Source organism: Phalacrocorax carbo, chromosome 8, assembly GCF_963921805.1.
Source record: "Phalacrocorax carbo chromosome 8, bPhaCar2.1, whole genome shotgun sequence".
Lineage (NCBI taxonomy): Eukaryota > Metazoa > Chordata > Aves > Suliformes > Phalacrocoracidae > Phalacrocorax > Phalacrocorax carbo.
The window spans coordinates 12,330,280-12,355,160 of NC_087520.1; the positions used below are offsets into that span (position 1 = coordinate 12,330,280).

General features: G+C 42.3%; 1 protein-coding gene across 1 annotated transcript in view; it reads right to left on the reverse strand.

The window, feature by feature from the left end:
* Window positions 1-23,119, reverse strand: part of UBTD2 (ubiquitin domain containing 2) — a 59,454-nt gene extending 36,335 nt beyond the window's left edge. Inside the window, exon 1 of the mRNA XM_064458727.1 lies at window positions 22,977-23,119. Coding sequence (XP_064314797.1) covers window positions 22,977-23,046 — 70 coding nt within the window. The 5' untranslated portion in view covers window positions 23,047-23,119. The remainder of the gene's footprint in view (window positions 1-22,976) is intronic.
* Window positions 23,120-24,881: the final 1,762 nt, after the last annotated feature.

Genomic DNA, 24,881 nt, shown 5'->3' on the forward strand with positions numbered 1-24,881 from the left:
TCTTGTAATTTTGTATCAATATAGAGATACAGTTCATTTTAATAATTTTCTCTGCATCATTCTCTAGTTCAATCCTTTCAGTAGTCAAATTACAATTTGGAGGAAAAGTCAGTACAAATGAAAGGTGTAGAAAAACAGCATAACTGGTGAGAGGCAGGGGGAAATGTATGGCATCTAAGTAGACAATCTGAATTACAATAAATAGCAGAGGTGTACACAATAATGGGAAAAATGCCAGAATCTTACCTGTTTAATGCTAGTTTTCAGTATTTTTATTTCTTAAGAAGATTACATTTCTGCAAGATGAGAACAGTATTTTGAAAAGCAAGTGTCCCCGGTCAGTAGTAAAAGACTTTCAGCCTTACAAATTAAATATTTCACGGAACAATTAAGTTTTCCTAACAAGGAAATGAAGGAGCACCAAGATTTTATATGAAAACTAAAGGAAATATCTATTAGAACAGTCCTAAGAGCATTCAGAGCAGTATAATGTTTCTGTGGACCCTGTGGGACTGAGAAAGACATGAGCTTTCCAAATGCTTTGTGTAGATAGATATAAAGACAAATGCTTGAAACTGAGTTAAGTTTTAGGCTTTCTCATGAAGGGAGACTGGGGAGATTGAAATGAACACTACAAGAAACACTACATTTCCTAACAGAAGTTCAAGTTATGTCTTTAAACAGATGTGTAATAAAACATCAGGCTACAGGCTCAAATCCAGGTTACAAAGGTGTACAAACCAGTTAATTTTGAGCCAGACAAGAAGTAAACTTGTGGCCTGAAGCTTTTTAGAACAGCAAACCTAGCTAAGATGAATCTGCGCACAAGAAGTAAATTCACCAACCAGCCCCAGGGGCTATCTCCCCTTTCTCCTACCTGGAGGGGGGATAAAGGAGGCAAGGAAAAAAGGAGGGGGAAAAAAAATCAGATGGAGAAGGGGAAGAACCAGCGGGGGACAGCAAACTGATCACCAGTACCATCATTCATTCATGCCACCCCTACGCTCAAAGCCAATCAGGCAAACAGTGCTGTGTCCCCCAGATGCGACTCACCTGTGCTGGCACTAGGCATGTCACAAAGCATTGTTCAAAGCAGGAATAGGGAATGGACCTTCTCTACTTCTCCTCAAGTCTTACCCAACATATTCCTCCAAAGGAATTAATTGCATGGAAGAAACTATAGTGAATAAAAATGCACGTTACACTGGTAATTACAGGCAGCTTGGACAAGTCATTTGTGCATAATGCATCCCTGCATCTCCACATACAAGGCACTAAATCTTTGCTGAGTCAGTCCAGAGGCTTCACAGCATGACATATAACATGAGATGATGAGGGCATATGAATGTGCTGGACAAAGAGAAAAAATGACTCATTACCAGCTATTACACTGTATTTTCCATTTCTCCCATTATTTTCAACAGGAACTGCAGAAGAAATCAAGAGCACTTGATATTTCCAGGAAGCTCATCACCCTTCACATTTCAAAGAAGCCAGCAGTATTGCAGCAAGAAATAAAAGCTTTGAACTTTTGAGATCTGCTCCCTGATGGTATACCAGACCCAAACATCCCACCTCATCCCAACACACGTAGGATCTATTCAGATTACCAACAGCCTTGACGTATGCTTTGAGCTGGGACACATTGTGATAACATAAGTTGCTTTTGCAGAAATTTAAACCATATCAGTGTATTTTGTCTAACATGAGGTGCAATTCACAGCCAAGAGCCAGCTGGCAAGAGGTGAACCTCAGCCTCCCGTCTGTTTGTGCAGGTTTTATGAGGACAATTCCTTAGCTCCCAGAGCTGCAAGAGCAGGACGGCAAACCTCAACAGTTACAAGTGCTCTGGCTAAGTGGTGTCTGAGACAGCAATAATAGAAACAAAGCCACTGTGAAGTTCTCTATTGTTATTTGCCTGAACAAGTCAAACAATATTTTTCAAAGGAAATTTTTTTTTTTATTTGTCTCCCACCAAAAGCTCAGCACTATTTTGTAGCATTAATTCTATGGCCTTATTATTAGTTTACAAAAGCTTTGTGGTTACTCCTAAGCCTTGCCTGCCCACCCAGCTTCCTGCTGGAAGTACAGGCAGAGTATTTCTCAGTTATCTTGATTAAGCTCATGATTCAACACCTCTTCTCCTGACAGATAAAAATGTCTGAAGGGAACGAACATCTTTGTAGAGTCACCACCTCAAATCCTTATTGCTTCAGTCAAGGGGTGACCATGGATGAAGCAGGAACACTGCCAGGCAGGGCAAAGGCCAGCTGATGCCCATCTGTCTCTACCATCAGAGGAATCTTGGGGCCACAAATTCTGCTTCTGCAGCTGGTGGAAAGAACAGCAGTAGCTATACTGGCTGCTCAGTGTCAGCTTCAGCCACACACTGAAATTCTAGTAGCACTACGGTAGAACAGCTTTGAGGAGCAGACATTATCTATGCAATTACCTGTCAGCACTATTTATGTTAGAATTTAAACTGCTCCTATCCCTGGTAGATGCATATTTTCAGCTGGATGCAGAATGGGATAAAGATTGACCCATTCCGAAATCATGCTGTGCAAACATCTGTACCATCTACAGTGCACAACTAGACTGTCTTTTTGGAAATCTGTGACAAGAACTATTAAGGAAGCTATCAGGAACATGAAAAATATTCTATTTGAGATAGGCTGCATAAAATACACACTACTTTTGACTTCTGCAAAGCATAGCTTAAGTTAAAACTCAGTTGCTGCCGAGAGCTTGGCATTGACACAGCTTCTCACATGTGAAACAAAATAAGCATAGCACGCAGCACAGCAGAGCTGGAAACAGCTGTGGGAACCCAGTGGGAAGCTACACAGAACTTACCTAAAAAAACAACACCAAAACCCAGTGCTTTCTGTCTCACATCATGAGGAAGAAGACAACTCAGCAACTTCACTTTTAAAGTACTAAAACCCTTTTGTATCTTCCCCTCAATTCAGTTAACAGGCAAGCTTTAGACACATCAGATAAAATCATAAAGCAGAGAGTTCCTCCGACTGGACAACTCCACGCCAGTGTATTGCTGTGACACAGGCACCTGCTTGCTGCTCCACGCCAGCAGGATGGATCAGTCTCATCTGCTAGCATGGGTTTAAAACAAAGAAAGATCTAGTGTTCCCAGCTGCAAATTAACATTGTCCTGGCTCAGAAGCCCCTTCCTCCTTGATAACATTCTCCCTCTGACCACTGCATAACATGCATCTATATGAACTGCTAATGAAAGATTTGTTTACTGGAGACTTATATCCCTCCTGTCAAAACACTTAAAATTGGAAGTGCTCCTCTGCATTCTAACAGCCAAGTTCTATGTGCTTTGAGCAAGGCATAAATCAAGGTCTGGCTCAGCAGCATTTAAAGCTAAGCTTTACTTTTATGTGGCCCTAAGCCATGGGAGCAGCGCAGGCAGCACCAGCCTCTGTCATGCAGCCACAGAATGACCACACAGGGTCATCACAAATTCAAGAGTTCACTAAGTGACAGACAGGGGCATACGAACTGCTGTACATGTGGTCTGTGTTTAATGCATCACAAGTACATTCAACACTATAGTACAATTTTAATTTAAAAAAAAGTCAAAGGCAGCCTTGCTTCTCATCTTGCCAGAACTATAACAAAATATTAAGCTGATAATTTTCTTTAAGCAATGCAGTCGGCTCCACCCCGATTAGGTGCAACCGTGCTGAAAGCCAGCCGGCACACCCTCCTCAGCAGACTAACATGCAGCCTGTGTACACAGGATGCTGCAACTTCTGAAGTCTTTCTGGATGATGCCACCAGTAAGTTTACTTTATTATGACAAGTAAGCCCAGACTTCTGCAGCCCTTCGCCCATTCACTGGGTCAGGAGGAGTGACACCAAGGGAAGAGCAGGAACACTTCAGTGCCCTGACAGAAACAAGTTCTGCCAGCACCAGAGAGATTCAGAATTAGTTTCAACGTAACGTAAACCTTTTTAGATCACCACTACGGCTCAGTGCTACCTAGGAAAATTTTACAGTCAGAGATCCTAGAAATCCATAGGGTTCCCCTACAGTAGAATCGCTTAGGAGGAGCTGCAGAAGTCAGCACAATTTTGAGAACCCGTCTCACCACAGTGTTACTTTGCATCAGGCTATGTTGCATTAAACCCTTCCACCAAAATTTGAAATTTAACACAGTCTATGTAATATAAGGTGTAATGCACAAGACAAATGGCCAATTTAATGTTCCTAATGAATACTTAGGTGAACACGGCATTGCTTAACATGTCACTTCTGCCATGCACAGCAGTCACAAATTCCAGAAGGAAGCGAACAAAAGCACGTTCAAGTTGGTAACTGTTTTTATAATGACCAATGATTAAATTAGCTTAGTTACAGGATCTAACACCATGTCTTGAATTTATTCCAGTGTCACAGTTACTGGCAGGGATAAAGTTTCACATTAGCCAATTAACTAAATGCACTATTACTGTATCTCAGCTACTTAAGCTCATCAGTCAATTAAGAGCTCAGTATAAGCTCAAAATAGGAATGACACACACCTGACACATCCCAAATATACATTATCTTGATGATTTAGTTTAACAGTTCCATATTACTTTTCACAGGTGCCATTTGGAGAACTGAAAGGCAATTTCTCAGTTTAAGGAACAGGTGAAAAACATAGCAAACATTTAAAGATTTAATCTAAGAAATTTTATTTGTCAAAATGATACTTCCTCCTTTACTAAGATCTATTTTACAAGGTAGCTTTTCACGATAAAATTACTATTTCCCACTCATTACAAATTACTTCTGTATCAATTTTTAGATACTTTCAACTTGGTTCCCATTTAAGAAGTGTTTTATATTAGTACCTAACTAAAATCTACCATCATTTTTCCAGGGACTATGCCCTGGTAACTTCTGAGAATTGCGTCTGCAAGCTGAACAAGGCAGACCTGTGGGCCCACAGCCATGCTAAGTGCCTGCAACTACAGACAGATGTGTAATGGTGGGATAATGCATTCTCGATGTTCCTCAGATGTCAAACTTCTTTCTGCAAAGTAATCTCTCAACCAGCTCTCAACAGTAGGTGGTAACATCATCTTTAGTAGCTGTCAAGTCAGTCCTGCCATACACAGCACCAGCACACCAGTGATTTAGGAGCAGAAAAATCGAGTACCCCACTTGTTGATATTTATTCTTTAAGGTCACACAGCACAAGTCATGACACCACAGTATCACTCGGGACTCCCTCAGAACATGAACCTGGTTCTCCGTCTACCACCAAGCCCATCTTTTTGGAATATTTGTCCTTTCTGGCAAGTTTACAGCCACAGGATAAAAAAAAAAAACCCAAGGCCTTGCAAGGGTGAGACTTCATTTCTGTGTCAGGTTCAATAAAAAACAAACAAAAAAGTAACCCCAAACTAACAGAAAACCCTCTATATTTCAGCTGCCCTTAACAAAAAAGGCTCTTCATCCACAGAGGAGTTTTCTACATGCTACAATATTTTAACTAGCAGGACTCATCCTACTCCCCTACTGTCCCTTGTTTCCCATCAGGAAAAAGCAATTCGTCACAACATTAAAAAATTAGTATGATCACAGAAGCTAAATGTTCACATTACTGAGCTTTCTGGCTCCCCCAAACAGCAAGGTACCAGAAGACCTAGGTCCATTTTAATGTTCATACATTTGACTGTGCACACTGAACTTCTGCCAGGCAGATATCTGACCACTGATGGCTTAACACCCCAGTGAAAAACCAAAAACATTAATTTACTTCTCATCTATAGTCAATAATTTCTAGATCCACAATCCAGTTAATAAGCTTGAAATTTATTCATGAAAGTACATATGCTCACACTCTACGCAAACTCCAGCCTTGAGTTCAACAGAATGTCATCTAAAACAAGCGGGGAAAAAAAACAGCTACAGTAAAATGATGCAAGTTAGATTTTTAAATAAGCAATTTTGAAACTAAACTCCTATCTGTTCTTCTGGACTACCATTCTCCAAGAAACTCCAGCACCCAACACTGGAGAAAGCTCAGCAGCTCAAAGGTCTACAAATGGATGGAAAGGCCGATCAGCATAAATGGCTCAAAGGTGCAACACTTGGGCTTCTCAGCCAGTGATATGGAGTAATCAGCAGCTGTCTTGGGATGCTGAGAAAGTCTATTGCTCCCTACACACCCACCAGAGATTAGAACACACGGTAAAGAACAACTGAAGATAAATTTGGTACTATCTGCTTGAAAATTAACTCCTACCAAAAACTGTGGTGGGTCCAACCCTACATTTGATTATCGCCCCATATGGACAATAGGAGTTTGCCTTAAAACAATGTGTAAAAAAGCCACAGAATCTAAAGTGGACACTGGAATCTGCTTAAGTGATGAAACGAAAGCAGTTACTTACAGGAGCTGTGGGGACCCAGGAACAGATTATAGCAATTGACTGACAGCTCTGTTCTCCAGCTGAAGATGCTGGAGATGATAAAACACAGGAGGAAAACAAGAACTAGACCCTGAAAGAAGAGCACTTCAGAGAGAGAAGGTGCGTATTAGGATCACTTGAGAGCAAGGATAAAGACTACCTTCTTCTGAGTAAAATCAAAGTTGGATAATTTCCCCACCACTCACGCATGTGTCCCACCCCGTGTCTCAGTGTATGCAGTTCCTCTCCCATGCCATAAGGTGCCACATCCCTTCTGTGGACTGCTGCTCTACCCTGACAGGGTCACGCCAATCCTTTGCCTGTCATTTTCATAGACATTTAGTTATGCAGATCTTGCAAGAAAGGCTAAAACATGCTATGAGTTGAGTTTTTAGAGTTAAAACTTGTTTTCAACTGCAATCTCCAAGGTAAAGGATTTTAGGGACAGAAGAAGCATCAAGCAGAAGCAGAGAGTTCATCACAGAGGTTGAACAAAGATCCCATTTGTTTTCAAATACAACGGAAGGGAAATATACCATACCCAAAAGTTTAAAAAAATTATTTCTACTAACTATTCTTCTGTAATTGGACTAAGGACTTAATGAATTATGTAACAAAACAGTACAGAAAGTAAGTAACTAGTTTAATTATAATAATTACATCATTAATTAGCACAATTACCTTTGTATAATCCTTCTTTTGATGGTAAATGCAGAGAATTTCCTCTTTGTGCACTCCTTGTGTATAACATGAGATGGCAAGAACCAGGAGCATAAGGATGATATGAACATGAACTCTACATTTAAGAGTTCGGGTGAGGTTTTTTTGTTGTGTTTCTGTTGGTTTGGTCGTGGAGGTTTGTTGTTTGTTGTTTTGTTTTTAGCAGAGGACAAGTTGGGCATATTCTTTAAGTTTAGTTACTTCTATTGTTGTTCAGGTTAATAGTGATATAGTTTACAGAACAGGCTGGATATTAAAAAGCCTTTAAAAGTCTTCTTAGTAGATGATGCTTCAGAACCACTCAATATAAGGCAGTTATTAATTTTCATCTGCAAGCAAGATTTCTTTAAATTTGCACAAACTGTATCTACAGTATATTATGTGCTATTTACTAACAATGCCCAGGCAACTTCAGAAGACCAAGCTATGCCCAGCTATTTTATACATATCTACCTCTTAGCCATAAGGAACTCCTACCTTTCAAGTACACCTTTTGTTAAGAAAATCATATTTATCCCAGAGTTAGAGACAAGTAATAATACGGGAAGACACTAGTGCATTGCTTAGATAATTAGAAAGCTATCCTCTGTCTTCCCAACCTAAAATGAAAAATATGCAAGCCTTTTTTGCAACCTGTATATACATCTGTGTCTCACACATCCAGGCAGAAATAAAACTCTACTCTTAAATTGGAACACTTGAACAAAATAGCCTTAAAACCATCTTTTCAAGGCCATTTTAACCCCCTGTGTATGTACTCAGGAAAAAAAAAATAGACCTATTATAGCCTATAGTCAAGGATTATTGATGCAATCTGACTTTAAGCATTTAAGCAAAGGTACCCAAATTTGGAGCATAAACAAGGCAGCCTCCTCTGAGCAATGTTGAGCACAGATGTCAGCTTCTGCTGTAAAACTCATTCTGTAGGAGCCTGCTACTCTCCATGAGATGGAAGGACTGTGGAATAGGCACAGGAAACTGCCCTCTTCATTTAAGTTGCTCAAATGAAGATAGATTGAAGTAGCCACAGCCTTTCCACCTTTAGCAAATTCATTTGATCTCTTTCAAAAGTCCCTGAGCACAGAAGTATTTAGCTTTATTAATGGATTAAACGACGCTTGTTCTGTACCGAAGGGCAGCGTTTCCAACAGACACAACAGCACATCTCTTAAGTAACTCCTCTGCCTTCCAAACAAAGGGATCACTATGGACAATAATTTCATTTAAAACACACTCAATTCTCAACAACTCAGCTAAAAACTGGCAGTGCAATGACTATGTTGGCAATAGAACTGGCTGTTAGGTATCCAGTAATAGCTGAAGTAGGTCTTGACCACACGCTACGCTTGTCTTCTCTAAAAATGTACTCACCATAATGCTCAAAGGAGCTTCTCTCTCCAGTGCCATCATCTACTCATAAGCAAAAGTAGTACCATTTCTCAGGACAGATGTACTTTTCCTACTTTTTCCACATAATTTAAGACATGGGTACTGTAATAGCAGATTAAAATAAATGTATGTTGATTCTGGATTTGAGAGTTAAGTTTCTATAGGAAAAGTCTTGGGTCTGTCTAATAATGTGGAGTTCTGCCTTAACTCAGAACCATCTTCTCACCCCTTCTCCCCTTACTTGAAGGGAAAATAAGCCTAGCTTCAAATTTAAGGATAAGAACTTCAACTGGTAATGAGTGAGAATGCAAAAAAAGATTCTTATTTCAGCTGTTTGAAAAGAGGAGCCCAGATCTCCCATGGGTTTTCACATTGTTGCACAGGTAAAATTATTTTGTTTAGGTGGAAGGACTTCTGAAAGCATTGAAAAAAAAACCCAAAAATACCAAAACCTCTGATGGCTGGCTATAGCAGTTAAAAGAAGAATTCACAAAAGTGGCTGGATGCAAGTACATTCCAGATTCACCCAGCTTGTGGTACTAATTACTGTGCCCTAATGAGCAAACCACAGCCATGAAGTGCTGCTTCTGCAGCTCTGATCCAGGGTACCTCAAACCCAAGACCCAGCATAACTGGGGCTGTATTTGGGGCTCCATCACAGTAGCAATCAAATTGTAAACCTGAAAGAAACCCATTTAGATCCCCCAGCAAGTAGAATAAATACACAAAAGAAAGTATTTACGTTTCCTTGCTTGTAAAACCATGTATCAAGACTAGGGATGGAAAGCATACGGCTGGGACTTGAGCAGACCAAGCACCTTTGTTCAACTCAGGCCAGGCCCCAGGCAGTGATTTCTTCCAACAGCAGTTTCCCTCCTGTTTACTTTTTAAGCTGTAGCTTTGGTTCATAAAATCATGGCCAGCATTCAGGACCCTCCCTGTTACAGCAATATTTAGGCACTACTAGCAACAGAGGCTATTAAAATAATAATCAGAAAGGCAATAAGAAACAAGAGACTCTTTTGCTGTGGGAAGAGTAATCTTTGCCAGGGTACATCCAAGATGAATATCAACTACTTAGAGATGGTTGGGAAAAAAAAATCAAGTAGGAAGAATAATCCTCTTTGAATGTTCTCTTCATACTAGACCTGCAAGTTTGATCTCTAGTACTCTGAACCAACGCCTATTTTTATAACAGCTGTAATTTCCTCTCCCCGAAGCACAGCATTTTCTTCTTGGCTATCACAGAAAAGCCTGTGTCTTCCACTTTGTTAGATACCTACACCTGGAACAGCAGGAGCTGATCCGAACTGTCCAAAGCTTCTCAGTCCAAATTGCCACTCCAAGAAAGCCATTGAAATACATATGTTTTCAGCAATCACACTGCTTGGAAAAGCTAGTCCTAGGAACATTTAAAGACTAGTCAATAAAGTACCTGATACTTAGTTAATCAGCTTCAACTATACTTCCACAGAAAGAGCAAGCTGTAATATCCCTCCTCAAGTCAGGGGAGGGGAAGTTGTGTAATCCAAAGGTTTTGACCTGTGTAAAAGCTAAGGATAAGCATGAGAAAAATCTGCCAGAAAATGTTCACCTCTGAGTAGCACTCACCCCAGTTCCCCCAGTTGAAAAGAGCTCATTCACAGGGCTCATTATTGAGCACCAAAATTTACTTTAACACATAATAATCTGCACTGAACCATCTTGACAGAAAAATATTTGTTTTGTGAGAAAAAGGGTTCCTTATTTATTAACCTTCAACATAAACAAGTGAAAGTTGGACAGTTTCAAAATAAGAACAGGAAAACAAATGGTACAGATATCTAAATCTGAATTACATGGCAAGAGTTCCTTCAGCAGGAAAAAAATCCTCGTATTAATTTATAACAATGAAATGAAACATGTGAAAGAAGGAAGTGTAATGGCACTGAGCAGCTAGAAGTGCACTTTGTCAACGGAAGATGAATTCAGCTCAGAAATTTGGCAGGCACAGCAATCAGATAGCGACAGCACACTTGAGTAGGCAAACCTGGAAAGAGTTTTAAGACAAGATTAGATCAGTTAGTAGAATTTCTAAGACAGAATATTATGTTTGACACAGCGCTGAACTAGGAAATACAGAAGCCTTTGCTGGCTTGTTTTAAGCTGAATTATCATTACTTAAACACACCTATTTTATTAACAGCATTGATGATCACATAGCAGCACTCTCAGCATATCTCTGGATGTAGCCTGCCAAGAGACATTAACAAGGTAGGACACTGGCAGGAATTTAAATGCTTTCTTCCCCACCCCCATTTTCCTAACTAATGTGGAGATCAATGCAAATTATTAACTCTTCATAGTAAGAGTCCCACCACAATAAGATAAAATGCTAAGTTGTTTCTTCTGTATCCTGCAGCATACCATTTTCCCTGAATACAATCATCAGAAGGAACTGGAGAAAAAAATTGCACTTGCATTCCGAACATAAAACACCTGTCTTCTTTGGGACAGACAAAGCCAGAAAAAGTCATGTTGTGTAAGTGAACAGTTATGTAGAATCCAAAATAAATAGTTGTTTTCTGATGCAGTATTTTGAGGAAGCTGTGGTAAGTACCATTTTAAATATGTTTACTTATAAATTGAGAAGAAGTTGCTCCCTGAGAACTGATCATGACTGATCGTGTTCCAGGATGGATGAAGGCTGGGAATAGGGAACGTCAGGAAGCCCACCCATTCTGCATGTGTAATCGCTACTCCAGGGTGAAGTGCTTAGCTAGACCCTATCAACAGGATGGGCACAAGAGGGATGTTTCATTTGGGCTTCACCAACTAACACACCCTCAAATTTCTACTTCCAGATGGTTTGGTAAGCAGCCTCTGCATAACTGACTTGCATCAAAAATGCCTGGAAGTCCACACCAGCAGCACTAAGCGACATGCATTATGTTAAAGGTAAACAAGGAATCCAAATTCCTCTTATTTCAAATGAGTTTGCTGTGTTTTCCCCACTGCTGGGCACTACGTCTCCAAAAACCAGTGGAGTATTTAACTTTTCAAGCTGCCTAATAAGCTAGAGTGGTAATTTAATCACAAGCCATGACTTCTGCCACTTCCCAATTTAAACCTAACTACAAGAAAGAATGTTATTTAGGAGAATTAGGTGCAGAGCAGACCCGCCATTCTGCTAGAAAGGGCATGAGACATCCAAAGGAGATGAGATTTGTGTGTGCTTTAAGAGTCAGCTCTACTAATATCTCACTGGACTTCTGTGAGTGAAGGACTACAAAAGCCAATTGATGCAGAAGTGAGATGGTACCTTGTAAAACATGGGAACTTCAGAAGACTAGTTACTGCTAAATAGGCAAGGTAGAAGCAGTAGCAAGACAGTAGGATTAGGAGTCAAGAACTCCCTTCTGGTCAAGCTTACTTGACAAAAAAAAAAACCAAAAAGCAAACAAACAAAAAACCCCACCCAACCACAAACACCCCACAATGGATAAGGGCAGTTCAGAAAATGCAGAAATTGCTTCCACCAAACCAGTAAGAGCCAATTATCAGACTGTAAACTGGTTGGGTCTGGTATTGTTACTTTTTTCAGTATTTGTTAGCTAGTCCAAAAAGGACCCAGACAGCAACCTGTACTCAGGAATACCACTAGTCCATCTGTAAGCAAAGGAAACTTAATTTTAAGAAGAGACCAGCAGGACAGAATCCATGGAAAATCCACAAGGTCATGAAACTCTGGAATCTTCCTTTAACTCTAAAAAGGATATTTTGGTAGTGTTTCTCTCCGTAAGAAACAAAAAGTAGAAAAGCTTTTGGAAACCTGCATCCAGACACATGGCATTATTTACATCATGATCTCCCCAAGGCAGTGGTGGCCCAGGCAGTTCTGTCATGGTTGAGAAACACCTGGTACGTTTCTAAGGGTTTAGATCATTTAGAAGAAAAAGGATACCCCAAATACAGTTAAACTGCTTTTAGCGGTTTACAGGAAAATAAATCTTTCTGTATGCTGGACTGTTTTCTCATTTTGAGAGAAAGCAGACTGGTTTAGAAAGTCTCTATCATGAGTCAGAATTCAAGAACTAGAGGGTTATTTACACCTAAAGAACTAATTTCTGTATTGCCTTGGCAATACCAAACCGCAATATCCATGCTCGCTTGTTCTGACAATGCTGCTGCCTCTTTTTTCTCCCAGAGGAGAAACTGAAGTTGTGTATTCCTGCTTGTTCCGTTCCAAAGGAGTTTCAGTGAAAGCCAAAACCTGAGCCTATAGACTTTCTGGAGCTATTTTTGTGCTGTAGTATCAGTGCAGCAGCTAGAATGTCCTGGATACGTACAACAAATGCGCTTGTTTTGGTTGCATTAAGGCAGCAACAGGGCATTGCATCAGTGTGAAGGTATATAATACGTGACTGATTTAAAGCATGTGACTTTAATCAAGCAATGCTATTTCAGTGCACATGCAGGTTTCTGTTGCAATTCAAGTTGTTTTGGCACCAGAATTATAAAGGTACAATGGAGATCTACAGATGTGAAAACGCAACACACAAATGAGTACAAGAACTTATTTCAAATGAACATTTAAACCTGTCTTAGACTAATATCCAATATTGATGAGCACTTCACAGAACACATTTTTAGTTGATAACTGCTTGTATTTACAGCAACCCACATTCTTTTAATGTACTTCTGTAGGCACACAGGAAAAAAAAACTTAAAAAAATAATCAGTCTGTTATGTATTTTACTGAGCCAAGTCATTGACATGCAATTCACAAGTAAGTTCCAACTCTTTACAAAAAAGTTTAAATAGATATTTGACAGCTTTCCCCTTCTTCACCCTTCAAAGTGCTAACCCTCAGCTGGGACCTGTGATTTGCCACCCGTTCAGCAGGTTTGCTCATTACATGCACTAGATGTAATGCACAGGCAAAGGAAGAGATTCACTCACCCATAGCAAGCAGGGCATTCGCATCACATCCTGAACAGGCTTCCAGAACAAATCTGGGAACAGCGAAGGATGCTGCTACTTAGAGGTGTGAAGGACTGGAGTGCTAAGCTTCATCTAAACGTATGTTTAACTACTGCTGTCACCAAATATAGCCTCCTTGCAAATACATCCAGCAAGAGTTAGTGAAATTGTTAGTCCAACCTTCAGATAACGTTTATGGTTTCCAAACTATTTAACACATATGCTACACTTTGCTTCCCATTAACACTTCCAAACTGCATACTGCCCATGTCTTCTCACCCTCGCTTCAGTCCACGTGTTAACAAGCTTGGAGCAACCAGAGCCTGCAATAAGTATAACAAGGACTTTTACCTGCAGTACGGTCCTGCACCAAAAAAAGCATCTAAAATGTGGTTCCATGATCAGAGACATTGAGTGTCCTCACTTCCTGCAGGTTCTTCTTGTCCCCTATGGGGAATAGGGATGCAACGAATGACTCGTGCAAGAGAGGTTCAGCAGCATTTGGCCAGTGAGATCCCAACCAGAGGCTAAGTATCCTGCATTAAAGACATTATTTTGATGTACGTAGCTTTTACTCACACCAGAGATGAAGCAAATGCACCTGAAAACACTCTGAAGGCATTAATAAGTCCAGCATATGACATACACAATGTTTTGCCAAGAAATACTTTGTGCAGTACATCTGAAGCATGTGAACTAGCAATTTTTACTTAAATCATCTACCTTTTCACCAACCAGCCATTATCCTGCAATTGCCAATGCTCTACAGTAGGCTCAGGCACTCAAGCAGCAGCATGTTGCCAAAAAAAAACCCCAAACCAAACAACCTGGTAGGAGAAAATGGCATTTGCCAGCTGCAGGTACTACCTGCTATTTTGTAGGTACTCTTACAGAAAGACTGTGTTTACCCCTACAGACAAGAAATCACAGGAGATGATAGTTCTGTGGCAGAGAAATAAAGCAACGAAGTAAATGGCACAAAAGATCCTTCTCCTGAATCCAGAGTACCCTTGATTACAGCGTGAGAGCAGAAATTGAGCTCCATGACTGAATTTTTAAATACAATGGTGACAAGCTTCCAACCCCAAACTACTGTACTCTGCTCCCAGTGCTATCTCAGGCCCTGAGAGTGCTCTTAAAGAGGGAGAAGGTGAAAAATGCCTTCCTACATAATATGTTGTTTGAACTAAGAATTATTTATAGTTGCTACATTTATTATAAATTATTTTAAACTGTAAGTTGTGATGAACTATAAAGTGTTTATATTTTCATTTTATGAAAAAATATTTTAGTTATTTATAGAAGCATCGGTAATGGTAGATTAAATATATATGTTCTAAGGGTAAACTTTCCCTATTAAAGATGTACAAAGATAACATGCAATCTATAGCACTGTATGATACATTTTCACATTTTAGTCTCTAATCTTCCCCCTAGGCAGCACCTGTTCTTGCTGACAAGTACTGAAGCACTCTCCACTACCATTTGTAAAGTGCCTTTTCTTTCATGTTTGAGAATGTGGGAAAACCACATGATAGATCATACAGAAATTCCCCTAACCCCCTCCCTTCCACCTAATCTTCAGCACAAGGATGTCTTTTTATATATATAGATATATCTATAAAAATCCTTCAGCACATCTGAGTTTCTACAGAAGTAAAGAATCATTTATTCAGAACTGTGCCCATGTCCTCCCACAAACGGCTTTCAAGCAGGGCTTTGAATTTTTCCTTTTAAATCATGTTCGCTAAGGAGGGGGGGAGATCAGGAAAAAAAGAAAGGGACATTGAGGAAAGGATGAAGGGAGGAGCTGTTAAAGTGATCTAATACGCAAGCATAGCAGCAAGGATCCTTACCCCCACCAGTATTTCTACTTTATGAAGTACAATTTTCAAATGCTTTACATTAGGCCCTAAGAGGTCAACTGGATGTAGGACAGCTCCTGCAAGCCGATAGCATGTATTAATCACTCGTGCACTTATTACCTGCAGAGCCTCCAGTGCCCCTGCATCTCTCAGTAGTGTTAAGTCTCAGGATGACAGGCTACATATGTCATTTTAAATATTTAAGGTAGCCTAAGAAACTCCAGCCCTATTCAGCATTTAATTTACTTCAAAGCTGGAAAACAGAACAAAAATGCTTTATGTAGTTTGCACTGCCCCATCTTTTGTCCATCTCTCATTTGCACAAACCTAACCGGAGCATGGCAGGAGAGAAAGCTACTACCTGTCTAACAGCTGTGAGATCAGCCCAGGGTCAGCAGAAGGCAGCAAATGCAAAATTCATGTTCCAGCTGAACCTTAAATAAACCACATTAGACATCCTGCATATTGTACTGCACACAGATCAAGACAGTAAAATATCAAGTTACATACGATGCTATAGGTGTTTTCCATCAACTGTACAAGCAGTGCAATGAGCACTTGTGCTGCTTTTGGATGTGCCACTCTTCCGCTGATATTGGTAATTCAGTATGAAACACTGAATTAGTTCCTTTTCACTTTTCACACTGGAAACACAATCACAATGTGACAGAAAAGCTTCCCCTCTGTCCCCCCTTAAAAAACCCCAAGCCTGCACTTCTTTTGCTCCCTAAGTAGCAGAACATTTCTCTTTCTTCAAATCTTAGACTTCAGCCAGACAACATATAGGCAGTCAATTAAGCTCTATCTAACTAAAAACTTCAGAGTGCAAACAAAGTGTTTCATTCAACAGCCAGAAACCAGGTTACTGACTTCAGCTTTTTCATTCTTCCTTGTACGGCACCTGCTTCATGGAACGGGTCACTTCATAGCCTTTCCGTTCTGATTTTGGGTAATTGAGCCTCATCACTCTTGCCATGCTCCCATACCAAGCGGTGCCAGGCACCAGCCTTCCACCAGCAGGACCAGCAGCCGTAGCACGGATGCTTCCCCAGCGAGTGGATCCGATGTGCCCCACATGCTTGCTCCTGACATGCAGATTCACCAGCCCTGCCAAGTTGCCATACAAATGCCAAAGGCTTAGCATCACTGTGAGCAAACAGAGCCTGTAGGTTTTCAATAAACAAAGCAAGCAGATGCCTCTGAAAGCCCACCGTACACATGCATGCCTCGCGCTGCCCTGGCATCCACCAAAGGTCAGTGTCTTTCTGCATGCTGAAATTCAGCATCCCAAACTGGCAAGACATCCCTGAGGCCTACCTCATCCACCTGCTTACTTTATTTTTACTACAATTATGATGACTACAGCTGCCTAAACAAACAGCTTTTAAAACCAGAATTAGGAAGATTTAGAAAGGCTCAATTTTATAATGTGACTTTTGCAAAAGAAATGAGACTCCTACTGAGCATCCAGCTGGAAGAAAAATAAAAGCCACAACTTCAGCTGACACACCTGAATGTGGGAAAGAATGAAGTTGAACCAATGGTTCCTGCCTTTAAGCTGCCGCTAGGTGCTACACGCTCAAGAGATGCCACACGCAGACTGCCACCCCCCAGCCAGGATGTAGCAGGGAAGAACTCCCCCATAGAAATGCCCTTCTCTTCCCAAGACAGGGATGCCACCAGCTCTGGGATGGGAAAGCTCACAGCCACACACCCAGCTGTACCTCTTCTCAGTAACACCCCATATGAAGGAAAACCAAGCCCTTCCTGCATTTTCTTTCAGAGCAGTACTTGGGAAAGCCATGCTGCATGGCTGCCAATGCACTGGGATGTGGCTTCTCTGCAGCAGAGGAGGACATACTGCACCAGCCACGCTCGAAAAGTCATTCCAAATCTAGTGAGAAAGGATTAGGAGGATCATGAAGCACCTACTGGCCAGTTCAGCATACTTTCCTGTAGCAGGCATAAGCAATTTGGGGAAAAAAATTAAGGACTAAGAGGAAAAAAAATCGTGAAGTATTTGCACCAAAGGAGTCTGAATTTCAAGGCAGTGAAGCACAGGTAGCAAATTGGAAACAACCGCCTGAAAATGAAACTGACTTTTATACACAGCCTTTATCTACAAGACATGGTGAAAGCACTTTTTACATCAAACCCTCTAAGTATCACAGTCTTTTTTTGCTTATAAAACAGCAAAGGAGCAGTTGTATTCATTTCTCAAACACAGTCATCTGGTCAGAAGTTTTTCAGATACTGATTTTCTTTCTTTCATTCAGGAGCTGTGTATGCAGACCAGCTATGGCCAACTTGACCTTTCTTTGTACCTGCAAGAAGACTTGTTGCAGGAATTGGCAAGACTTAACTATAAGGCAAATCTTTATTTCTGGCTTCAACTGTATTATAATTAGTGACTCACAAATTATATTATTCAACATTCACACGAAAAATAATAGCTATCATATTATCTGCTGCAATCAGAGTGGATCCCTGCTTTTTAGAGTTTATTCAAACAGGCAACTAATAATATTTTCCATTTATCAAAATTCTCCAAAGCACAATGAATGTGCCACTTATTATATTTAATATTCAAAGGAGGACGTTGTTGCTTTCAACACCGAAATCCCAAGTAGAGAAATTAAAACAAATCACTTCATCTAGAAACCAAACAAACAATTACATGGAAGAACAACGCCAAAAAGGAAACTAAACAGCTGTGTTTGTCAGCCCTTATTAATAGTAAAAATAACACCTTAGAAAATGAAATAAGAGTTACTTGTTACCACCTGAAAAACAAAACAAAGTCTATTAGTTTACAAATGGAAAGTGTCATACTATCAAAAAGATATTCCAGTAGAAAAATACTTGGGACTGAATTATGAGGCACTCTCAGCACAAGATTCACAGATCCTAATGATTTCAAGGAGGCAGCAGGAGCCCAGCCCTCAGGAAACTGAGCCACTAAAGGCTACATTTATTACAAAGCCCTGATAAAAATCACACAGACTCTTGTGGACATCATGAGAGATTTAGAGAAGTTGTAAAAGCCATACTAAGCTTTTCTTATGATTCTTTTTTTTAAAAAAAAAAAAGCCATAGTAAGACCTAACTGTTAACGTCACCTCTGATTTAATATTACTTTTGTAAAAACACATTCAGCACCATATTTCAGGGTTGTGTTACAAAACAGCAGGATCTACCTGAAGTCTACAGCTACCTCCCTTAGATGGCAATGAAACCCCAGAAAGGTGCTGCATGCAGGCACGCACCATCACAGCTTGTATCCAATAGCTATAACACACTGCAAATTCACACTTCCAGATGCGATTCTTTGTATGCTCTAATACAAGGGGTAGGCACCAAACGCTATTAACTGCTCAGTCACGAGATGCTTGTTTAACCCCCCCGTGCAAGCTGCGCATAGCCCTACTGTATTAGTCCAATTGTGAGCAACAAATCTGACTACTTAATATGCAAATTCCCTTGGTCAGTCTTCCATAGAAGCACCGTGAAAGCAGTTATTGTAACTTCAAATTAGACATGTGATATGCAGTACTGCACAGCACTCCGAAGAAAATATTTAAGAAACCATCGTCCAGTTATCAAAAGCAGAGGTTGAGCACAATATTTGGCTTTCTAGAAGTTAATGAAGCTCTAGCACTGCATCATATACTGCAGGGGGAATTTTTATTTTTAATAATCCTCTATTTTAGGATGTCAGTCAAATGTGCAGCCCTATTTCCACTTGTCCCTATTATCACTGCTGGGTGATAGGGGCAGCAGTAAAGACGACAAATTTCAAACAGAATCACCGTCTTTTATAACAAGGAAGAGCGATAAGAACTCCAGCAGGCAGGCGAACATCATGTCAAGGAGAGCACAGCAGCAATCAGACAGCTGCAGCCCAAAGGTTTAATCTGTAATGACTTGTCATGCTCGTACTTCTAGACACTGGATTTCCTGCCCTTTCGTTATTCCACATGAATAACTGTCTCGCTGAACTTTACCAAGTAAAACAAAGTAATATGCAACTTCTAATAGTGTTAAGAGTTTGCCAGAAGAAAAGGAATTGGTTCCTATTTCTCCTTTTCCTTCCCACTGCTCCCCTCCAAAGAAAGAAAACAAATTTAAGAGCCCTCCAAAAAGGGCTTCCCTGTGGGGATGGCAAGTTGGCAATGGAAGTTCTCCTGTTTGTACTAAATGGAACATACCTGATAAGCTTACTAAACCTTGCTTACAGGCACAAGTGCAGAGTCTTCCAGCAGTTAACTCCAGACCCAACGCTCTTCTGAACACACAATGGAACAAGTCACATAACCTCTATGCGGCCAGAGACTAGCTATTTCTCCCCCAGTCTCACCGTCTTGCAGAAACTCAGTTACCTTTGACAAGATACAGCAAGAAGAAATGTGGTGCTCAGCTCCCAAAAGCTTGGAATATCTGATGGGAGACAGCTGAGCTAAATGGATGGGGGGGCAAAAACCACCGTGTCTATAAATCATTAATCATAATTTATTCTTCTTTGTACCTCCTTTAAAGAGTCACCAATAAATCCATCTCACCATCCAGGATGCCCACCCACCGCAATATAGCTCTGCTGGACTACAACGCACCAAGCACCGAGACAGATACTTTTTCCTAAATATGACAAGCAATATTCCATTGAAATGAAAACTTGCTAAAAAGAGCAGTGATAATGAAACAGCTGGTATCAATCTGCAAAGACCATTTCATTTCCAGCAGGATGGGCAAAGCAGTATCTGTTTAATTCTTGTTAAGGAACAGACTCCTCCTGCTTCAGTCAATGTAAACAGAAACATGCAATAAGCTGGTACACACATAGAAAGAGGTATTTTTTGATTAACTCAGTCTTACACATGGAGACACAGTAGTTCTCTGGATACATGCAGCATCTTGACCTTGAAAAATAACAATAGTAAAAGACAAAGGACGTGCATGTGGTCAAGGCACGCAGTCAGCTTTGCCAAGCAGCAGAGAAGTAACGGGAAGTGCCAGTGATTGACAAAAGGACCAAGAAGAATATAGGGATGTGACAAATCCTCATCTCAATTCCAGTGATACAACTGAGCAAGATTTTGCCAGCTCCACACAGCACTGCAATAGACTGAGACCAGTATGAATTAGACTTGAGATCCAGCTCCCACTTTTATGCAGCATCAAGCTGTCTAATCAACCTCTTGACCACTCATAATTCTCCAAGAAACTTTGCCATTCTGGGGAAAATACAAAGCCTCCCCAAAGAAAGTCCGTCACTGGCAACACTCTGGTTAGAGCTGAGATGTTTCTGTTTCAAAATAACCTTCCTAAGATTTATAAAAGGATCTGACCCTGCTCATTGGCAGCAATCTGAATGCGAATACACCAGACTAGGTCACAGCCCAGGAGCTGGAGGAAGTGAGCCTTATATGGGAAACAGGAACATCACCTTTCTGCACAGATCTAGCCCCCAAATGGTGTTTGCTTGTGCTTCAGCTGGTTTGCTTTCTGATACCTCAATACATAATCTCCCTCAAAAGAGCAAGTCAGATTTCATACTTGGCATGGGCATGTTTACAGAATTTGTAAAGCTAAGAATTAGTGCAGGCTGGACTTTGACATCTCAGGAGTTAGATTTATAAAAGACATTCTGAGGTTCTTTCAGCTTAACTGACACCCACTTTTCTTCTTATTGAGAGGCAGGAACAGATATGTAACATAACAAAACAGGCTACTGCACACTGTAGCTGATTGTTTAAGATAGTCCTAAGAAGCTCATAATTCAGCTGAAATTTCATCACTTTTCACTTCAGTGAGACAACCTTAAGGAACATTATCCTTAGAGCATGAATCAACACGAGCAAGCTGACATGCATTTCACATCTCTTACATCTTGAAAAACCCAGCTGCTGTTCTAATGCATCAAGCACAATAGGTTTTTTAACCCCAAAGCAGCAGTGTGTCACGCCATGTAAACACCAAACAGAAACATGCTCCCTAAGTCCATCTGGGACAGCAATCTGTAGACAACTTGGACAGAAAGTACTCACCTCATGCTGCTACTAGGCATGTAATAAGACTATTTTACAACATCAGCCAAATTCTGTTAATTTTTCCCCCTCCTATTTCATTCATTCAACATCACAGGCAAGATAAGAGTGAAGAAATTAAACCAAGGCTATTTCTGTTACATGATCTCACCTCATAACACCTAGCTGCTGAAGCAGGTCTCAGAACAAATGTCACCATAGCTTTTAATGCTATTTTTTCATCAAGACTTTTTGGGTACGTAATGATTCCTGCCTTTTTTTTTTTTCTTTGACTTTTATTATGCTCTGGTCCTTTCTGCACTAACAGGCTTGCATTTTTAACTGGTTGGTAAGTCTGCTTAGTACGGATGCATTTTAGATAACTCAGCTCTTTTGTTTTTTTAATAGAGGAGAAGAACAAGGAAGACTCATACTACACAAAGCCATAAAATTCCTTTTAACAACAATGATGTGATTAAATCCTACACAGTTCTTAGCAGCTGGACTTTCTGGTATTTCTACAAACTAGGTATCTGGCATTAATCAGCAAGTAGCTGCTTCAGATATAATTAAGTGCTGCATTTTTTTACATTAAGGAACAACAGCAAAGTCACTGGTACAACAGAATACCCATCAGTTGGGGGATCCAAAATAAACCCAAACTGATAAATAATATTCCATAAGGCACAAGCAGAAACATAGACCTAGGTCAGCAATTTTCAACCTGAAACCTGTGGACCCTGCCTGTGCAAGAACTACTTATAAGTCAAGTGCCCTGTTGGTAAGCTGACTTTAAATGACTATATAGCATATACAGCTCAGCTGGAGAACATCAGGGGTCCGCAAACCTAAGGAGGTTGAAAAAACAATCATTCAGACATTTAGGTAGAGGAAAAAAGAAGGGTAAAGGCTGCTTAGACTGCTGCGTTTCCACATACACTGTGCTCACTAAGTAGGTGCACACTTGCACACGAGTGATAACGTGCTGCTCCAGCATCCGAAGTCGCTGGAAATTGATTATTTAGCATGGGTGATTTAAGTTGGAGGAAAGCATTCGTCTTTCTTGGAAAGAATAAAAAGAAAAAACCCGCACCCGCAGCAGTGCCAGGATCTAAGTTACCCGAAGAAGCATTTCCCGCACACCACAGGCAGCTGGGCCCAAGGAAAACAAAAGTTCGGGAGCCCCGGGCAGGCCCTTTCCCCAGCCTGTCTGTATCTCACCAGCCAACGGCCCCCGGGCCGCGCCGGTCCGGCGGAGGGGCCGCGCCGCGGAGACACCAGCCGCGGGGCCGGGGGGCTCTGCCGGCCCGGGGCGGTCCGCCCAGGCACCCCGCCGAGCTCCCGGGGGCCGTAAGCCGGCCGGGGGTGCCCAGCGCGCCCCCCGCCCCAGGAAAGTTGCGGCCCGGGCGGCCGCGCCGGGGCCAGGCGCGGGGCGGGGGGAAACCGGACGCGGCGCCCCGAGGCCGGCGAGGGCAGAGCGGCTCCCCCGGGCCGGCCCCAGCCCCGCCGCAGGCCCCGGCCCGCAGCACCCGCCCCGGGGTCCCCCTGCGCCGCCCACCCAGCCCCGCGTCCCGGCGCTCACCTCCGGTGCCGTCCGAGTTCTCGTTGAGGCTGCCCGAGGAGTCGTGGTGGGAGCCCACACACCCGCCCATGGGGCCCGCCCGGCCCGCAGACCCGCCGCCGAGCCGCCCCCCCACCCCCCTCCCCCTGTGGCCGAGCTCCGCCGCCGGCCGGGCAGGCGCGATGGAGACGGAGACGCCTCCTCGGTTTAGCAACACCGCCCCCGAGGCGCGGCCACCTCGCACCGCCCGGCTCCGCCTCCGGCCCGGCCCGGCCCGGCCCCGGACTTGCTCCGGGCCCCGCCCGGGCCGGCCGCGGGCTTCCTCCAGGCCCGGCGGCGGCCGCGGGCGGTGTCGGCCCGCCGCCTCGCCTGGCACTGCGCCGCCGAGGCCCGCAGGCCGGGCCGGGCCTGGCTGCGGCCGAGCCCGAGGCCGGCGCTCGCCCCCCGAGGGAAGCGGCCCCGTGGGGCAGGGTGAAGCTCCGGTGGAAGCTGGTGGGCGGCTCCAGGGCGCCGCGATCGGCCCCGCCGCAGGGGTCGGGCCGGGCCGGGCCGGGCCGCGGGAGGAGGTCGAGGGCGGCGCGGCCCCGGGCGACTGCCGGGGCTGGACGGAGCTGGGCCCAGGTGAGCAGGGCCCGCCCGCCCCGGCCGGCCGCGCCGCCGAGGCCTTGGACAGCGAGGTGTATTTGTTTTAATTACTGTGCAGCCTGGGGCTTTCCCGTGTTATTTATGTCTGCACATGAATAAAATATACACGCATGCTCAGGGATAAATCTGTGTACTGCTAATCCAACTACTTCTGTGTTAACAGACTGCCTGTTAAAATAAAACTGAAGTGAAATCAGTGCTTTTTGGTCAATTGGCATCTGACTAAAATCCTCTGAGAAGAAAATCTTGACTTCTGTGTGCTTAATGCCTAGAGTAGCAATCACTCCATGGGTTCAGGGGGTTATGGTTCATACAGCATCAGGTGCTCTAGAGCTCTTTGAAACAAGCAGCAGTAAGTCAGAACATTGGGAAATGGAAGCACAGGGCAAAAAATAAAGCATGGTAATAGGCTGTGCCCTGGGTTCCCCACACACTCTGCTACACGTGGCAGCTTAATGTTCTGATACACAAAATAGCAGAAAACAAAACTGGAGTGTATTTTACCTCCTTAAAGATGACATTGCAAATGTATTTTTTAGAACTAAAATAGCATAGCTCATAGTCACCACAGCGAAAGGAATGGATGGACAAATCCATTTTTCTACCATTAATTTTCCTACATAATCTTCATACCGAAAGACCAGCCAGCCTTTGAGAAGACACTTGTGTTGGTAATTAAAATCCCAAATGTATGAGATAAGCTGAGTCCCAAATGCCGAGCACTTTATCATCTGAGAGCAAAAAGACGTAGAGCTGCTCTGCTTTATGGGTCCAAATAGGAAGGTCAGGACTGGTAAGAAAACCTAAGGAAAGACTATTACAGTCTGAACACGTGCACACTAATTACAAGAAAAGCAAAAATTCCTTGTCTGTGCAGACATTTAAGCGAGATAAAGGAAACACACAGAGCTCAGTTGTTCTAGTTTTCTCCTCAGGTTGTATCTGAGGGACACACAGGGGTTTGCCTGGACATACACAGGTATAAACAAAGGTATGTCCATTTTGTTTTGTTTTATTTTGGACTGAACATAATTTGTTCAAAATTGTAGGAAAATGGAATAAAGTTAAGGATGTATGTTTGCAAATTTTCATAAGAGTAAGTGTTGATGTGGGTATATCATCATCAGAGTACAGTAATTCTGCAGAGAAAGCATGGATTGTGGTGAGGTGCTCAGGATGTGTACTGAGGGGGTTCTACCTCTGGGTATCGTCCTGCCCAGTGAGATCCCAAAAATGCCCATCAGTGAGGCTGAGGGGGATTAAATACACTGTGACTCCATT